At 36.1% G+C, this 18,645-nt stretch overlaps 1 protein-coding gene across 3 annotated transcripts in view; it reads left to right on the top strand.

The window, feature by feature from the left end:
* PTPRD (protein tyrosine phosphatase receptor type D) overlaps nt 1-18,645 on the top strand; it is a 373,393-nt gene that overhangs the window by 285,468 nt on the left and 69,280 nt on the right. For all 3 annotated transcript variants that reach the window (XM_054186468.1, XM_054186469.1, XM_054186470.1), the window contains 2 exons: nt 4,147-4,259; nt 13,965-14,062. In XM_054186468.1, the coding sequence (XP_054042443.1) occupies nt 4,147-4,259; nt 13,965-14,062 (211 nt within the window). The remainder of the gene's footprint in view (nt 1-4,146; nt 4,260-13,964; nt 14,063-18,645) is intronic.

Here is an 18,645-nt window from a genome sequence, read left to right on the forward strand (position 1 = left end):
GTATCTCAGAAACCGAAAAAATAGAAAGCGAGTGCATGTCCCCATGAAGCATCCTTTCATCCTTTTTTTTCCTCCCCAACATATGAATTTATGTGGCTATTCCTCATGTTTTTTAAGAAATCACAAGTTCTCTAATTTCACCCTTTCACTGATAATGCCCATCATTTTAGATCTTTCTACAGTCAGATTTTTTTGTAGAGTGGGTTTCTGTTTGTAGGGAAAACAAGTGAGAGCCATCTTGACAGACTTTGTGTTGTTTGCTCTTATAAAGCACAGCTTTTTGATTTAGTTCAGAAGACAGGAGCCTAAGCTTGAATCTTTTGAACATAATGAACTCTGTCACTCTGAATCATAGAATGGTTTGGGTTGAAAGGAACCTTTAACTTTTAAAGGTCGCCTAGTCCAACCCCCCTGCAATGAGCAGGGACATATTCAACTAGATCAGGTTGCTCAGAGCCTCGTCCAACCTGACCTTGAATGTTTCCAGGGATGGGGCATCCACCACCTCTCTGTGCAACCTGTGCCAGTGTTTCACCCCACTCATCATAAAAAATATCTTCTTTATATCTAGTCAGAGTGTGTGCTCTTTTAGTTTAAAATCATTACCTCCCTTGACCTGCTGGCCACCTGCTGAATCTTGAGCTATAAGAAGAAATATGCTTCTAAGGCTGAAAAAACAGATGTTAAAAAAAATACCAGAATGAAAATGGGGAATCTTAAGTGATGACAAAGGTTTCTGTAAAGACTTTTTCATAACCTGTGAGTAATCTGGTCACTGCAGACTCCAGGCTATTGAAATTTGGTAGAACCCTTATTTATTATGATCAACAGACAGACAGAAAGATAGACAGAGTATTTACAGTGTGTGTATAGTAGAACATATTGGTGGGAGGTAATAAATTATTTTCCCTGTTTAGCTGATCTTTATAGATCATAGATCACTACAGATCTATATAGAACACTGTAGACCTCAAGTATGTGACATTCCTTTTAAATCTAAAAAGGTGTGTAATACTTCATTAGAGAAAGATTTATGCTTACCTTATGCTTACCATAGTTTCTAGGGTACTGTTAGAAATTTCTTGCCATTTAATTACCTGTTTTTGTAAAATAAGTTTCAAAGTTTTCTTTTTTTTTCTTTTTTTAAATTTAGTACAAGTCTTATGTATCTCATGCATTTAGCCTTGTTCTTTGCTTGCCTTTTTCTCCCTCTTCCTCTCCCTTTCTCTCCTTCCCTTTCTCCTCTGCCCTCCACTTTCATCTTTGATCTTTCCTCTCCTCTCTTCTCTCATCTCTCTTCTCTCTTGAATGTAACAGGGAACTATAGCTTAGTGAGGTGTCATTTGTCAGTGTAATGATAACATTACTTTGATAGCTCAAATTAAACACCCATTCTCGATTATCTCACTGGTTAAAATTTAAGATGGCACTACTGTGCATATAATATCTAAAAAAGATGCTTTTTTTCAGCAGAAGAACATTCTGTTTGGATTTAACCTTGTGTCCTTCTTTTAATCTATGATTCCCAGGCATTAAATATTTGTATGAACTTTCATTCCTTAATTTCGTTTATCTTTACTGTAAGTCAACATGTCTTACATTTCATGGTGTCATGCTTACCCTGTTTGCTGCTGGTCAACTAACATTTCACCTTTTCTCTCCTCTTTGCTGCATTAAAATGGAGCAGTAAACCTGACAGGTGAGAAGTGAAAAATAATCACTCTTCCTTTAATCCAGAAAAGGAGGAAAAAAAAGTTATCATGATAATGATCTAAGAGAAAGTGTCTGTCAATCTGTGTGAATGTAGACAGTAATCTATTGATATGACAGCAAGTGAAAGATTTGTTGTGTTGTTTACAGCATTAAAAAGTAATGTAGCATATGCAGCCAAGTTTCACTGCTTTTTTTTTTTGTGTCTCCATGAGGTACATTTTCAAGAGACAGCACAGCTATACAATGTCCATATGGTTTTATTTGTGTTTTAATGAAGTTAACGCAGTGGTTCTAACGCAGTGCTGTAACCAAAGCTGTTGAAGGAATGCATGGTTATGGTTGAAGTGTTAGCTGCTCTGAATCTCCATAATGCTCCGTACACATACACTCAATGCTGACTTAGAGTTCTACAATTGAAAATGATATGGTGATCTCATTTGTCTCTTATGGATTTTTTTACACCTCTCTCAAAACCATTGCATAATCTGAAAGAATTTTCACGTCTTGTGTAGTCTGGAAAGATACAAAAAACCCCCGAATGGTCCTGAGAATAGTAAGAAATAATAATTGTCCTGTAAGTATTCAAAATATTCAGATATATGATTAAAGAGATTTTAGTGCTTTTACTAGATTATTAGGAAGCTGTGCTGCCCATTACTGACTTGCAAATGGAAAAACGGTAAATTAAGCTTGTCTCTGAAGGGTTCCACTGATCCCTAGACTTCAGGAGAAAGAATATATATAAATAAAAGTACTTCTTGAAATCTGCATCACACACCTTTACTTAAGAAGAAGGAAAACTATGTCATTGTGATAATGTGGTAGAAGTTTGAGATAGTCAGAATCAGAAGTAAAAAAGGAATTTCAACTGAGTTTCTCCATAATAATTAAAACAAACAAACAAAAAGAGTAAAACCAGAAGACTGAGCTTTAAGTCTTCATCACTTCACTAAAGAGAAGTTAATATGTGTGTTGCGGTATTTACCAGAGAACAGGTGGGATGTTTTTACAGTAAAACACTTCCTGCTCCTTCCCCACAGAAACAACAACAACAAAAAAAATAGGACTAGTAAATTTCAAATGATTCCTGCAACAATGTTGCTGTTTGGCTTTTTTGCATAATCTTTGAAATATTGCTGTGTGCACCTTTCGTGAATTCTGCCAGGTGTTCATCATTTCAAGAACTTCAAGAAATCAATCGTAGCATTTTTTAAGACCGGACCCCAGCAGAGTAATGACAGATTTAGCATTGTCATATTATGAGTCAATTAGGAAAAAAAAAGAAGAAAAAAACCCCCAACAACAATGGTATGTCAGAGCAAATATTGGACACCTGGAAAAGATTTTGCTATCATTAGCAAACCTTAAAATAATCACAATTCTGTTTTCACAAAGTAACTTTTTGCTGCTGTTTGTATCTTCATTTTATATCACATGAAGAATATCAACCAGTTTGCATTTTCATTCAGGAGCTCACAGAGGACTACTGAAGAAGGATTCCACTTCAAATTCAAGCATTAAATTTTCATATTCCTGAATGAAAATGCAGAGTGGTAGATATTCTGCATGCTTTGCATCAGAAAAAGATACTCTGAAATGATGGGAGTCCATTGTACCAAAACACTCAGGGTCAGAACACACATGGACTGTTTCTTTCTAGAGGAAGTGAAACATACACAATCTTGCTTTTCTTCTTTCTCTCTCTCTTTCTTTCTCTTTCTTTCTTTCTTTCTTTCTTTCCTTCTTTCTTTCTTTCTTTCTTTCTTTCTTTCTTTCTTTCTTTCTTTCTTTCTTTCTTTCTTTCTTTCTTTCTTTCTTTCTTTCTTTTTCTTTCTTTCTCTCTTTCTTTCTTTCTCTCTTTCTTTCTCTCTTTCTTTCTTTCTCTTTCTTTCTCTCTCTTTCCTTCTTTCTTTCTTTCTTTCTTTCTTTCTTTCTTTCTTTCTTTCTTTCTTTCTTTCTTTCTTTCTTTCTTTCCTTCTTTCCTTCTTTCCTTCCTTCTTTCCTTCTTTCCTTCCTTCTTTCCTTCTCTCTTTCTCTCTTTCTCTCTTTCTCTCTTTCTCTCTTTCTTTCTCTTTCTCTCTTTCTCTCTCTCTCTTCCTTCCTTCCTTCCTTCCTTCCTTCCTTCCTTCCTTCCTGCCTTCCTGCCTTCCTGCCTTCCTCCCTTCCTGCCTTCCTCCCTTCCTCCCTTCCTTCCATCTTGCTTTCTTGCCTTTGTTCCCCTCTGGTATTACTGTATTTAGATTCCTTTTGCCATTGCAAATTGTAGCTGCCCTACTCACCATGCATAATTATTTTACCATTGCACTGGATCAAATACTCTTTCAGAAATAAGCATCTCACCTTTAGAACATAATGATTAAGCACTCAGGCACCTTTATTTGTCAAGCTAACACCTCAATCTTATGTTTATGTGTATTCACCTTCTCCATGCAGGAAGAGGGCTGAATCTGATTCTAGAAAGAGCAGCATACCCAACAGCAAGGAGGTCCCATCTCACCATCCCACAGACCCAGTGGAGCTGCGACGTCTTAATTTTCAAACTCCAGGTAAAAGACAATAATACTTCACTGAGAACTCTATGATCACAAACTGATAAGTGGCGCTGTTACAGAACAGAACAACTGATTGTTTAGAAATAAGTTTTGATTGCATATGAAGTTTTTGCACAATGTATTTCTTTGATAGTTTTGGAAATAATTCTGTAATTTCTTTATTTAAAGAAAAATCCTGCATGAAACAAGATTAAAGTTCTGTAAAGAAGATCCCAAAGTCACACATGTTGTATGGATGTGTTTTATGTGCTAAAATTCCAAGTTAAACCTAACAATACTAGAAAAGATTAGGAAATATACATCCCTCTATTCATTAATGATCTTCTTACAGCTACTTCTTTATAAATAAGCTTCCCGTTCTATTTACTGCATTATCAGGTAATCCATTAATATCATTGGAAGTTCCACTACATTGTAAATGTACAATACGGATCTTGTCTTTTAAAATCAGGCTGACTTTTAGGGTCAAGGAGGATATTAGCATGTCAGTAGTTCTGAAGGTAGAAGCAATACACTCACAAATATCTTATTTGCTTATTTTATTTATTAAGCATTGTTTTCTTAAAGCTCTTTGGCTTGTGGTAGGTAAGAAAAAACAGGAGACAAATACTTAAAATAATACTGATTTTTTTACCACCTTTTCATGAGTCAATTTATTTTTTTTTTAATTGGCTTTATTTTCCTCATTTTTTAGTCCAGTAGACTTGTTTTCTATTACAATATGTTTGCACACAGTCCTGGTCTGATGCTAATTCCTTACTGGATCTTCCTGAGGCTTCTGTTTGTCAAGTTTATTGCACTATGTACAAAAAATAATTCATTCAACCTCATTCAAGGCAGGAAATTACATACTTGAGATGTTGAGAGATTGTCAGCTGCAATCAGCTGTCAGCTGCAGAAGCTGACATACTACGTAGTACGAAAGGGTTAAGTGAATTTGTAAATCTCATTTCTGATCTTCTAATTAGTGGCTATATTAAGATAGTGTTGCCCCAGCATGAGTGGATCTGAAAAGCAATGAATTTGGGGATAAAGACACAACATCCACACTGCATTCATATGGTGGAGGTAGAAAGGCAAGAGTCTGGAGGCTTGAGTTTTACACCAGCCTTGCTTTTCTAGTCTGTTCTGGTACACTGAATGCTCTTTACCAGATGGGATAAATTAGGCATGTTTCAGGAGTGCATCTTCTAGTTAAGGTTTTATCTAAATATGGGAATCTTGTTGATGCGGCTTGGGACCTCTCTACAGTATGAACCTAGTGCAGTAAATGGAAATGATTTAAAGTTTTGGTTCACAATTGTGCATCTGAGACTGCAATATTACTGTAGATTCATCCTTACTGAGCAAAGGTTTTGTATGTTATCCAGCACTTCCATACAAAGTTTTAAAGGTTGTTACAGAGACAGAAGTATACATACAAATCTTTGAAACATCGAAAGAAAAATTACAGTTCTTACAGTTTAGCTTATGCCTAAAACAGGTCATTATCTCTATACAGGTATATACTGAGTAGAGTGGCTGGCTTTATAACTAGGTATATAAGCATAATTTTCTGCTGTCCATATCTTTAGATGCAGAGTCTTACCTATCCATTTAGTATTCATCATAAATTAAAATGAAATGTGGGCAGAAAAAAAAATGCTGCCAAGTCTTAACAACTTTACATATAAAATTAATTTATTGTAATTAATTCTGTATTTACATTTAGAATGTAAAGTCACTGAAAAATTGCAGAGTTTGTGGCACTCATAGGCACCATAATTCCACCCCACTGATCTGAAAAGAACTGGAGAGGAGTGGAAGTGTACGTTTCCTTGCAGTGCTATAGTTTATCTGGGAAGTTTGCAGTGTTCTGTGAAGCTAGTTGAGCAGAACATATGCAGTCCATTTCTACTATGAGGTCTTTTTCTTTGCTGTAAACCTTTTCATAAAATGGAGGATTAAAATTATTATTAAAAATATAGTACAGAAATCAAATTATGATCTTTTTTCCTACTATTGTACCACCTAAGACCCTTAGGCACAGGTCAGGCCATTATGTTACTCAGCGTGCAACCAAATATCAAGGAGAAAATTCCTGCTCTAGGAGTTCTGCAGTGCCATGTAGCACTTGCTAATTAACATGTTCTTAATATGTAATCTTAGGCCCAGTGTAGTCAAGGTAGGGTTCTTGTGCTAGTAAAAACATAACTTCACTTAACTCATATTAACTTCAATTTGGGCTAGCAATTCATTAAAACCCAGCTGAATTTAACTTAGATATATAGATTCTGCTGGAATGTTTATCCAACTCCACGCAGTAGCACACTGTTAAATAACATGCAAGACAAAGCTTTTCAAGACAAATGTAGAGAAACTACAGAAAGGCTGTACATTCAGGATAGCAGTTTTGTTGGTTTTGTTGTTATTTTGCTCTCAGATGTGTGTTTTTATTTTCTACCAGGTAGAAGATATAGGCAATAGGGTACTGCTGGGGCAAAGCAGGCAGCTGAGAGAAGCGACTGTGGCTGATGTGGTTATGTGTTGGGTTTCTTTTACTGAGACAGTAAAAGGGCAGTTACCCTCATACGATGGCCTTATCTACTGTGTAAGATGTTACCATTTCTGAACACTGCGTACAGATGAAATAAATGACAGAGTGCTGAATATACGTTAATACTCAGGGTATGCCAAGTCAGTACAACTGCATCAGGATAAGTAATTGGACATCATTGTTATTATAATGATTTATTTATTTAGATTATGAAAGTATCCACAGTTTGCTTGGAGCTTTCCAGGCACACTAGTGCCCCCCTCCAAGGAGGGGAAAAAATTAATTTATAATTAATCCATAATGTGAAGAAGTGTTGAAGAAAATTTTAAATTATATTGGCATATCTAGATTAGATTGCCAGTTTTCGCTGGGAGAGGTGAATGAGACACTCCTATAAAATTCTGGGTTGTCATAAACTCTAGTACTAAAAAAGATTTCTAAACAGCCTCTTTGCAAAAATGCTAGTAACCATATATTTTGTGTAAGGAAAGGTCTCATCAAGTATAACTACCCAAATAACTTGAAAGTGAAACCTCCGTTGTGGTAAGTTGAATTTCTAAACAGAAGTACAAAATATCCCCAATACAGGCATAACTTTTTGAAAGAAATTATGGGAAAGCAATATTTTATCTTTGGTGATTTTTAGGCAATGATTTAGGCACAGTTATGTTGTACTTGTCATAAAATTGTCAATTCAGCATGAAGATGCCATAAAAATCCATGGTCTAAACTACCAGCCCAGCAAATGTCTTGCTTTCATAGAATCACAGAAGCATAGAATGGTTTGGGTTGGAAGGGACCTTAAAGATCATCTAGTTCCAACCCCCCTGCCATGGGCAGGGACACCAACCACTAGACCAGGCTGCTCAAAGCCCCATCCAGCCTGGCCTTGAACACTTCCAGGGATGGGGCATCCACAGCTTCCCTGGGCAACCTGTTCCACTCCCTCACCATCCTTACAGTAAAGAATTTCTTCCTAATATCCAATCTAAATCTACCCTCCTTCAGTTTGAAGCCATTACCCCTCGTCCTATCATTACACTCCCTGATAAGGAGTCCCTCCCCATCCTTCCTGTAGTCCCCCTTTAGGTACTGGAAGGCCACTATAAGGTCTCCTCAGAGCCTTCTCTTCTCCAGGCTGACCAACCCCAACTCTCTCAGCCTGTCCTTATAGCAGAGGTGCTCCAGCCCTCAGATCATCTTTGTGGCCCGTGGTCCTTTCACTTTATCTTGTCCTGTCAGTACAGAACTTCATTCTTCACCAGTCTTGTACTTACTTAAAGCGTTTCCTATCATACCTTGTCCAGGAATGATCAAATTCCTCTCTGGCTTCACTCCTCCCTTGGATAGAGTAACTTCATAGATAAATTTGACATTTTGTCTTGACATTTGGAATAGCCCACAGTTCTGCATCTGAGAGCAAGATCCCATGTCCATATGTGTTATCCAAAAATGTATATTTGTTAGATAAATCCATATGCCAGCCAGTGGGTCACAGCTGTGCCAAGTTAGGGTTTTTTTGAGTAAACATGAAAATAACCAATCTCTCAGTAGCATACAGGATTTAACTGATAAGTCTGTTATTCTTCTGTAACTGGGGTAACTGAGGAAAAGTCAGTCACATTCTTCCCATTCTACAAGTTTGCTGTGAAATACAGGATTAAAATCATTAACATGGTGTGCAAATTCTAGAAGTGTCTATGCCACATGGGAGATTAAAGGTAGGGAAGGGGTAATAATTAAGCCCTCACAAAAGGTTTCATCAAATGAGGAAGCCCGGTTTTGCATAGGGGAAAATAACTTTTGTTAAGTGGTTTGAGTGGGTTATGAGAGACCCAAGGCTCAGGCAAAGACTTCAATCTGCCAATCAGCCAAAGAACTAAATTGAGTCGTGCCTCAAAAGTGACTGGTTTTTTCCTCATTTAAGTATAACGTGTGTCACACTTACAAGTAATTTGTGTAATTGGGTGGCAATTAAACAATTATCTCATTATCTCTTATGAACTAAATAAGATGCTTTGAAATACAAGAAAAATAAATAGAATTATTACAGCTCTGGATTAAAGACTCTGCTTTTTTATTAGAAAAGTGAGTGCTCACAAACACTTATTCCCTAAGTTGCGAAGGAAGTTCCACTAACTTGTTTCCAAGGTAAGGCAGAAAAAGGGTAAAACAGGTCCAGAGGAAAAAGGTGCAAATAACAAAAGTGGAAAAAGTGATGTCTGGATTTAGTTACCTGCTTTGCAAAATAGCAGGACATTTCTTCCCGTAGCTTATCCACACAATTTCTATTTATGAGACAATGCTGAAGGAAGTACTGTGGTTTGCCTCCATGGCAAAACCAGACTGGAATAGCTTTCTCACAGTGAGTAATCCTACATATAGCTCTTCATGTGAACTTGACTCACATGAAGGATTTAGGCACCTAAAAGAGGTATAGGCTTCAAAGTGCAAATGTCACTTCTCTGATATCCCACTTGGTTGCTTTCAAACTTAGAAGAAATCAAAATCTGCTTAGTTGGGAGATGGAGTTGAAAGTTCTGCTCTTCACAAGAGTAATTTTTTTTTTTTCTGTATTTTATCCAAAAGTTTTGCAAAATATTATTGTATTGAACAATTCTATATCCAGGTCTGAAAACTAGGTCTCCCCTTTTCTCAGTGTAGATGGCTTTTACACATCAATCAGAGTTGAGACTTCTGCCATGAGGCTACAGAGCCCCTAGGGCTGTTTGATAGAGCTAAGTCTTTAATACAGAACAAAAATTACCTTCGTTCCAGAATAATTACTCTAGTTTTGAAGAACATACATTCTTCTGGAAAAAGTGTGACTTTATTTTGCAATATTATATGCATATTGGTAACTATTTTAGAATAGCTATTGCAGAATGACATATTTCTCTAGAGTAAATCTTCTAAATTTAGCTTTGTCACAAGATGGAAGATCATTCTCTGGCTTATCTCTAACTGTATGAAAAATAAATTTTTAGGTAACACTAATTTTTTTTTTAATATACTAAAGGCATCCTTGCTAAATTTTCATGGATGCCAAATTCCTACTGAATCAGGGTCATTTTTCATTTTTTCTGTTTTCCATGTCCAAATTTTAAATATGTTTCTTTCTACCTTTATGATAAGGGTAGATATCAGTAACAGTAACCACTGTTACTGATGCCTTCCTTTTTCTGTAAAGGGTCAACATCTTAATCTACATAGATTGGTGTGTGGGAGGGTATTTTGTGTTATTAGATAAAAATGAGGATATAATGTATCAGTTTTTAAAATCACAGAGTATTAATTCAACATGGACTTGAAATACAACTCATTTCATAAAGAAATTTCTGCAAAAACAATGTATCACATTTTCAGTTTATCTATATTGTGGTCTGTATGCTAGCAGCTAGGCACTTTGTTTAACTTCTAACGTCCTTCTTGTTTATTGTGGCTATGTCAACCTACAGGTTTAAATTTGTAAATAAATGTGTGTTTCTTAAATGTTTTTAAAAGCCCTTATCATAAAACCCTGACAACAAACAAAATCCTAGTTTAATGCACTAACAACAAGGCCAAAACACCCACCTGTTTCAGTGGGCTAAAGGAGTGTACTTAACAGGTTTAATGTCTGTTAATATGCAGATGAATTCTGACCTTGTTCTCTCAGTTTTTGCTTGAAATTGTGGCACATACGGTATCCCATGTTCCTTAGTCACTTATTTACCACAGATTAACCAGAAGATAATTCTACACTGTAACTAAACCATACATTCTCATTTAATTCATGTGGAGGGGTTATTACTAGGCTACATAAGTTCAATCACATTTGGTGATCTTCTACCAAATCTGGAAATAAAAACCTCTTATGGATACACTTTCAGCTGTGTTTTGCATGTGGTGGGTTTAGGTTTGCGGTTTTTTTCTCTTTGAGTTTTTAAGCGTTTTTGTCTCTTTATTTTCTTATTTTAAAGAAAGTTTGAAAGCATGTTTCAGCATGCTGTTTCTTTTGACTTTCTAGCATGTCACAGGATCTGTTGTAATTTAGTTGTATTTTGTCTTTAATTTTTTTGTGTTTTCATAGCATACGTTAATTGATGTGGAGGTGTGTCAGCAAATAAGTGTATTTTCTTATTTGTAGCCACAAAAATAAGTGTGTTTAGCTGTATTTTGGGTGGGCTTTTTTAAGTCAAGTTCTACACCTGCTGTTCACATGCAACTCTCATTAAGCTCAGTAGAAGCCTCGTGCTTTTGCATGAGATATGATGATGTCTTAAAATGTTCATTCATAGCATATTCTGTTATGATGCTTGTTATGATTCATAGGCTGATTACATAACAAAAGGTCCTCCAGCAGTTCTTTTAAAAAGTAGCTACTTTTGTCATCTCAGTAGAGCACATTTTATGTATGTAAAAGATGAAAATATACCAAATGCAATTGTTTCATTTTGTAAATTAACTGCAAAATATTATTTGAAGAAAGTTAATAAGTGTCCAAATGTAAGTGCCTAAAATGAGTTGTGGAGAAAGGGGTTATATGCAGCCAAAATTTGCCAGTTTCTGAAGTCTTAAGTAGTTACTTTTTTTCCTTAGAAAAATAAAGTTTTCTGTCAAGTTTCATTTTACACTAAGTGTTTATTATGAAATCTCCCCTTAGGAATGTCAAGTGGCATACAGAGGAGCATATAAACAAAATTAGTTTAATAAAGAATGGTTGGTCAGCATCTTTAAAAAAATTCCTTCGCTGTAAGCTAATTTTTGAGATTTGTTTTCATGATGCTGGTGATTTAGTCAGGTTCACCATGTAATGAGCAAATCTCATTCTCTTTGGTTTTATGTCCTTTATGTTTACAGTAGAGTAACTGGACCTTTAGACATCTCCTTAGTTGAGTTTCCAGAGGCTGTTTTGTGCATGTCTGAAGTGCCTGTATGTGCAAGATTGATTGATTATGATGGTCTACTGCTGTTACTAATTTGTTTCCCATTTCCGATTGGCTTTTACTTTTTACAGCTTTGAGCAGTAATTCAGTCCCCTACGCCTCCCTGATTGGCTCTGTGTCCTCCCTCTCTAGCCAAACTACCACTCAGTCCTTATATGATAATAACTCTCTCCCACGATTCGCTCGAAAAGGTCTAAACATCTTTGTCTCTATTATTTTCTCTGTTCAAGCACTGTTTTAGATGTACATCAGTCCACCTCCATTTCTGGATCAATCTAGAGTTCTCTTGTGCCTTTTCACTTACATATTTTCCATAGGGGTGCTTGATCTGGATCAATCAGTGTAATTATTAGATGACTGTCACCCACACTCGTTTTGAGAATAGTCAAGTTCTATTAAGTGAATTTTCTAAGAAAATGGGAGACAACCAGAACCGATTCAAATAGATTGGTACTTATAGACTGATTTGTTAACTGAAATTTATAAGAAATCTCCCCATTATATCTACATATTATGCTTTGTTAGTTGACTGACAGCTTGCCTGAATATCTACTTTAAATAATGTCTCACCATCACAGATGTGCTATGAAGGTAATATATAAATATATATATATTTAGGGTCAGAAGCATTAGGGCCAGTGCTGATGGACATTATTTTGGACTCTAGTATGATGCCTGAAATGTCAAAGAATCACAAAGAAAACAAGAATTTTTAAAAAAGAAAAAAGAAAACATGCTGTAGGGTGACTGTGTTGTAACCACATGGTCATTTTCAGCTACATTTACAGGAAAAGCAAGTTAACTGTCTTAGGCATGCTCTTGAAATTCACGGTGACAAAGCAAACTGCATTGTGCAACATGGCTTCCAGCTTGAGCCCCCTTGAGTCATCACTGTTTTCCCTTTCTAATTTCAAGAGATCATGGGGTTCACTAGCTTGATTTTTCTAGCCAGCTCCGATTTCTTCCCACAAGCAATTGAAAACTCGTTTTCATTTTAGGTGTGATAGTATAAAGCATGAAGAGAAGAATGTAAGCACTTTGGAGAAGGGTCGTGAAGACTAATAGCGTGAAACAAATGTTCACAAATTTTTGCCCGGCAAATCTTCAGCTGGCAGATTGTTCTAGTTGACCCCACATCTTTTCTGTCTTTCTTTTGCCTTGCTGTCCCTATACTCCCTTCCACACCCATTTCTATCTCTGATTCCCAGCTCTTCTTTTTCATTCAGTATCTTCATCAGTGGACAAAGATGTTTACACCTGAAGTAGATTGTAGGTACTTTTGGGGGTTGATAAATGGGGTTTCAGATTAATCATATTTTAAGGTACTAGTGCAGTCAGTATGTGTGTCCAGCCAAACTCTACAACCCCTGCCTCTACAATCTGCTACTAGTGAAAACATTTTTGAAGTTCTAATTGTCTGACGTCCAATGTTGTCTTCAGTGACTGTTGTCTAAAAGCAATGGTGCATGTTATTCTACCCATTCACAGCTGCATGTGAATGTCAGTCACCTCAAAATTTCATAAAATATTTAAGTATTTCTAAGTTAGACAGAATGCATAGTCAGTCTTCTAGACCTTGATGCATTATTATTAATCCTCACGCTATCCATTTCATTTTTTATAATTTATTTTATAAGTTAGTTTTATGTTGGTTTGAGGTTTCTTTGTTTTTTACCATTTCCTTTGCAGGTTCAGGTGTCTTCGGTTACCTTGGTAACCTTCATTCTTCAAGTTCGTTTTTCTTGATTATGCATAAGTCATTTTGTTTTCTGTCAAAACACTATTCTTTCCCCTTTAGGGCTCTTTCAGTGTCTGTTTCTCAGCTCACCTTTCTTCATCTAATTCAATGGAGTTTCCATTTCATGCAGGGCAGGAGAAGGAGTTTGAAATGACATTAAGAGTCATTACTCAAAGCAGAGGTCGACATCAGGTCTAACTGTCTCATTTTTCCATGCCTAGCTAACCTCATTGACTCATATCACAGTAACTCTTTCCTCTACAGTAGGAATGTTAGCTTTGGGAATATGCTTGGTGACTTCTTTTCATTTGGCTTCAGACCTCATCTATCCAGAGCATGTCCTGCTTTGAGTAACCAAACTATTTGCCTGCTTCTCTCACATATGACATCTTTACTACTTACACATTTCTAGCCATTCTAACTGCTGCATTTTCTAAATTTTAAAGTGATCTCATCACAGTGGTTTACTTTAAATTCTGTTCTTTCTTGTTTAACAGGTATGGCCAGTCATCCCCCAATACCTATCTTGGAACTTGCAGATCACATTGAAAGATTGAAAGCAAATGACAATTTGAAGTTCTCACAGGAGTATGAGGTAATTTTCCCCAGTTTCTTATTATTCAAATTGCTTAAAATGTCATGCTTTCTGTTTCACTAACTTTTCTCTGATAGGTACCCATCCTGATGGTGCCAGTTTTGTATGATATTAAAACCATGATAAAAAAAGTTCTCTGTGTAAAATGACTACGTTTGTTAGGTGGCTCCTTTGCTTGTAAAAATCTATTCTTTTTATAAGGATATGCGTCAGGCAGATTCCATGGGCACATACTTAACTAGTGTGTGAATGATACAGCACTTACTCTTTTTAGTATGTGCAAACATCCATCTACTATGCAGTTAAACTATCCTTAGATTATTTAAAAAATCTCCACTGTAACGTTGACAGGAGATATGTAGTATAAGATCCAAAGACACTACAGTCCACCATGTTAATTTTGCATGGATTAAAAGAATTTGCAATTGCCCTGTGTCTTAACATTTTCAAGACATTGTATTTTCCTCCTGTAAATAATACCACATTTATAATCGGTGAATGATAGTCTATAAGAGCATGAAAGAATTTAACTGGAAGAGAGTAATCATTTGCAAGCCAGCTTGTCAGTGATCCATGGACTATACCTACCCAGACAGGCACTGGTACTGTGGAGAGTAACTGCCTCTCATGTCAGTAATTTGTGGCTAAGGGGACTCAGATAGCCATCCATTAAATGCAGTAAATTATAGCTGTTTCTTTAATGTCAATATGGTCTATGTCAAAAATTTGTAGATAAGGTATGCACTGAACCATCAGAAAAAGAATGCTTCTTTAGAGCAGCTGTGGGCGGTCATGTCAGTGATCCAAGGATTAACAGCTCCCAGAGGGATCACTGACACAGTATTTTCTTTGTAGTCTGTTGTGTCACTAATCCTTGCTTAAAACTCCCCAAGACTTAGTTAGCATGGTGGAGTAAAAACCCATGTTACTGTCATTTTTTTAGTGACTGCACACTCATTGCATTTGAAGGTTCATACAAACACGGACAGTGCAATAAAAAAACATTGAAGACGACTTTCACATGTTGGTTCCATAGTAATATGTGACTGCATGATACAGAGATCCTGTAAATGCCCAATGTATTTAACAAGTCTTGACAAAAAATGTTAAAACTGAATACTAACCACTATAATAGAGAACTACAATTGCCTATTATTTAATTGAACACACTATTCAGGAAGACCTTAAGACTGCTCTAAAAAATAATCTCATTAGATGTCAAAAGGAAAATATAGTCCCAACAATTCATGGAAATAAATTCGTTTGAAGAGTATCTCACGACTGCTGTTTACTGTTACAAACACGAAAAATGTGCATCTCATATTTCTGTGTTTAAATCATGAATTCTTAAGTACGAAGATTGTAGCATATAAAGAATCAGACAGGGAAATTTGTGTAACAGAATGTTCAGCGTAAAAAAACCCTAACATTTGGTAGAAATTTGACAATCATTTCCTGTTGTACTATAGGCAAATTCCTTGGAAAATCTGTGTAGGAAATTCCATTTAATAAATAAAAAATGTCATTACAAGTCATGTAATGTAGTACAACTTCCTTAAAAATAAACAATGCACTTCTATTATGTCTTGAGCATGTTGTGGAGATGACATGGTTCTTTTTATGGTGTAATATAACTTAAAAGTTTTGGTGTTTTATATTTCCTTTATTATTTAAATCATTAAAATCATCTTGAGAACATAATCTTAACTATTTATAGCCAACATTGTGAAGATACATTAAATCATTAAATTCTTAGTACTGTCCCTCCAGAACTTTTTTTTCTTTTTTCACAAAATGTACCATCTGAGGCAGAGTGATCAGACATTCAAGATTAAAACGTGGGCAACTGTAAGTCAACACCAAGCTTCATTCACATTGCTTTGCTAAAGGGAGTTCAACATTTATCTCTGAAATCCCAGCTTTAGAGATACCACTTCATTTCCATCTAATGCAAGGTTCATGCATTTTGAAACAGAATTAGTGAAAAGCGCTGCTATTTGATTTCGTGGTTTAGTCTAGGCAGTGGACTAAGGCTGCAGTTTGATGATCACTGTAAGTCATCTCCCTATCTTGGCTGTGCGTTCCTGTTGTCTTGTGCCAGTCCTGGCACTAGCGCATGTGCAGCTGTTCAAGGATTATCTCAGGAAATAGATTCAGCTGAAAACTAATTGTTTTATTTTTCTTTGCTGTTTTCAGTTGGATCAATTCCCTGAACTAGCTCACCACATGGCTGCATGAGCTCTAGTGCCAGCACAAGGGAGCTGTTGAGAACATTTGTGGCTGGGGATTGGGACCTTTTCTTTCAGCAGCAGTCCTCAGTAAAGTCCCTTAAAAGCAACTATCTGATTCTGAGCCAGAAACGGGTACAGATGGTAACAGTTCAGTTATTATCACTTCAGATTACGTTTGAACTAGTGACACAGAAGGAAAAGGAGATATTTTTCACCTTCAAGAGCTAAAGGTGTAACGTGCAGCAGGAAACCACTGACCTTTACTGATACTAATAAAATCCTCCAGATAATTCCCATTTTGTAAAACAAACATTTTTCATCAGTTACAACTGATGATTTTTTTTTTTTCATAATGCCCTTTCCTCCTTAGCATTCCATTATTTTATTTTACTTTTTTGTGGAATTTCTTACACTGCAGGGATGAAATTCTTCAAAAACAGACTGATAGTATACGACAACTGTTCTGACATCTTTGTGATACCACAAAATAAAATTTATATATACAGTTTCCTCATGAACTCTGACTCCTCATCCAGCTTGCAGGATTTCTTTCAGGAGGTTATCTCAATTTCAAAAGGATGTTTTATTTTTTTTTTAGCACACCTTACCGTAGTTGCCACTTCAAAAGAATTACTTGTTTCACAACTGTTGTTATTACATCTGTTCGTATTATATGCACCCTTTTCAGGTAGTTAGAAGTATTTTAATACTTGCTCCTATTCCATCCTTGCTCCTGTACCATCCACTGCCTTTTGATTTTTTGCATACAAGTTTGGTTTTCTCCTTTTGGAAGAATATCTCTTCCTTGCCTGTTTCCACTTTCTCTTCAGACAGACAGGAACCTCCCCATCTCTTCAGTACTTCCAAAAGAGAGAAAAAACTTTTCTTACAGAAAGCACACATCTACATGCTCTCTCCTCTGCTGATTTATACTCTCTGGCATAATTTTCTAATGAAACCTCCTAGTTTCCTTGTGGCCTCCTAGGCAAGGTGAAGGAAAACTTCTTTGTAGACCTGGACCATGAGATAAGACAGGATTGCTTTCTTCAAATAATCCCAAACTCAACCCACTCTTCTCCATTTATCTAGAGCAAAGGTTCCCAACCAGGTTTTTTTTGGTGGTGGTTTTTTATTCTTTTTCTGAGAATATGTTCCGGTTTGTGCTCTGTGAAAACTAGTTGAGAAAATCTGAAATTGCCATTAAAGAAATTGTAAGTCCGAACTGCATCCATCTGTACTCTGGTTCTGAAAGGAACACCCAGGGTAAGGTGGCAAATTAAGAAAGTAGGTATTGCAAAAAAGTAAGTAGCAATATACACAGTATAAACTATATACTCTCAGAAACAAAAAAGAAAAAAAAAAAACACAACTCCTTGATTGCTATGATGTGCTAAAAGGAGTGTATTCTCCAGTGTAGAACATCTTCCAGCTGTGTAATGTTTTCTAAGCTTCAGTGTCATTGACTGGGGGAGTTCCTACTTCTATACGTCTTCAGAACTTACAGAACTTCTGTAAGTCTTCAGAACTTAGTCAAGAAACTATTTCATAGTGTCTTGTTCAGGGCTTCTTCTACCCCAGCTCTGGGGTGGGGGGTGATCATAAGAACAGTGGAGACTTCTCTCATTATACATCTCTCACAACCTTACTTTGAATACCAGATTTCAAGCAAGACAGGAGTCAAGCCTTAAAGATTTTGACTATTACAAGGTTTAAATAAACTTAAAATTCACCTGTTGGATGAAGTGGTTTTGTAGTTTTAGCATATATAGTGCTCTTCTCAGTAAAGTGCATTCCTAATTCAAAATAAATTTTTCATAATATTTATTTAATTATTTATTATTTTTTATTATTAGCTTGCCATCCCCAAGCCTTAGCAAAATGTTGGTTTACCTTGTTAAATTGACATACCCTTTATGTCACATAGTTCTTTTGTATTCCCTAATTTAAAAACAAGATTCTTGACCCCAACTGATTATTATGAAGCTTTTGCTGACATTGGCAGTTTCAGTGGGCTTTTTAGGTAATGCAAGGCTCCATATGGACTTGACAGCTGCTAAGTAAAAAGCCATGTTCATAAGAAACTGACCTTTATATCGTATCTCCTTCTTAACTGAGGCTTCAGAATGTAACAATAAAAAGTGATCATGGAGACAGACTGAATCAGAACTGTAATGTTCTGCCTACTTTATGCAATACACTAGATATATTTGTGAAGTCATTTCCTCCTACAACACAGAACAGAAAATCTATTCCTCCAAAGCAGATTCCTGGGTTTTGTGTAAAATAGTTTCACATTTATTATCTGAGATCCGTAGCCATAGCTTTACACACTCAAGGAAGTAGATTCAGATT

This window comes from Rissa tridactyla, chromosome Z, assembly GCF_028500815.1.
Source record: "Rissa tridactyla isolate bRisTri1 chromosome Z, bRisTri1.patW.cur.20221130, whole genome shotgun sequence".
NCBI classification, from domain to species: domain Eukaryota; kingdom Metazoa; phylum Chordata; class Aves; order Charadriiformes; family Laridae; genus Rissa; species Rissa tridactyla.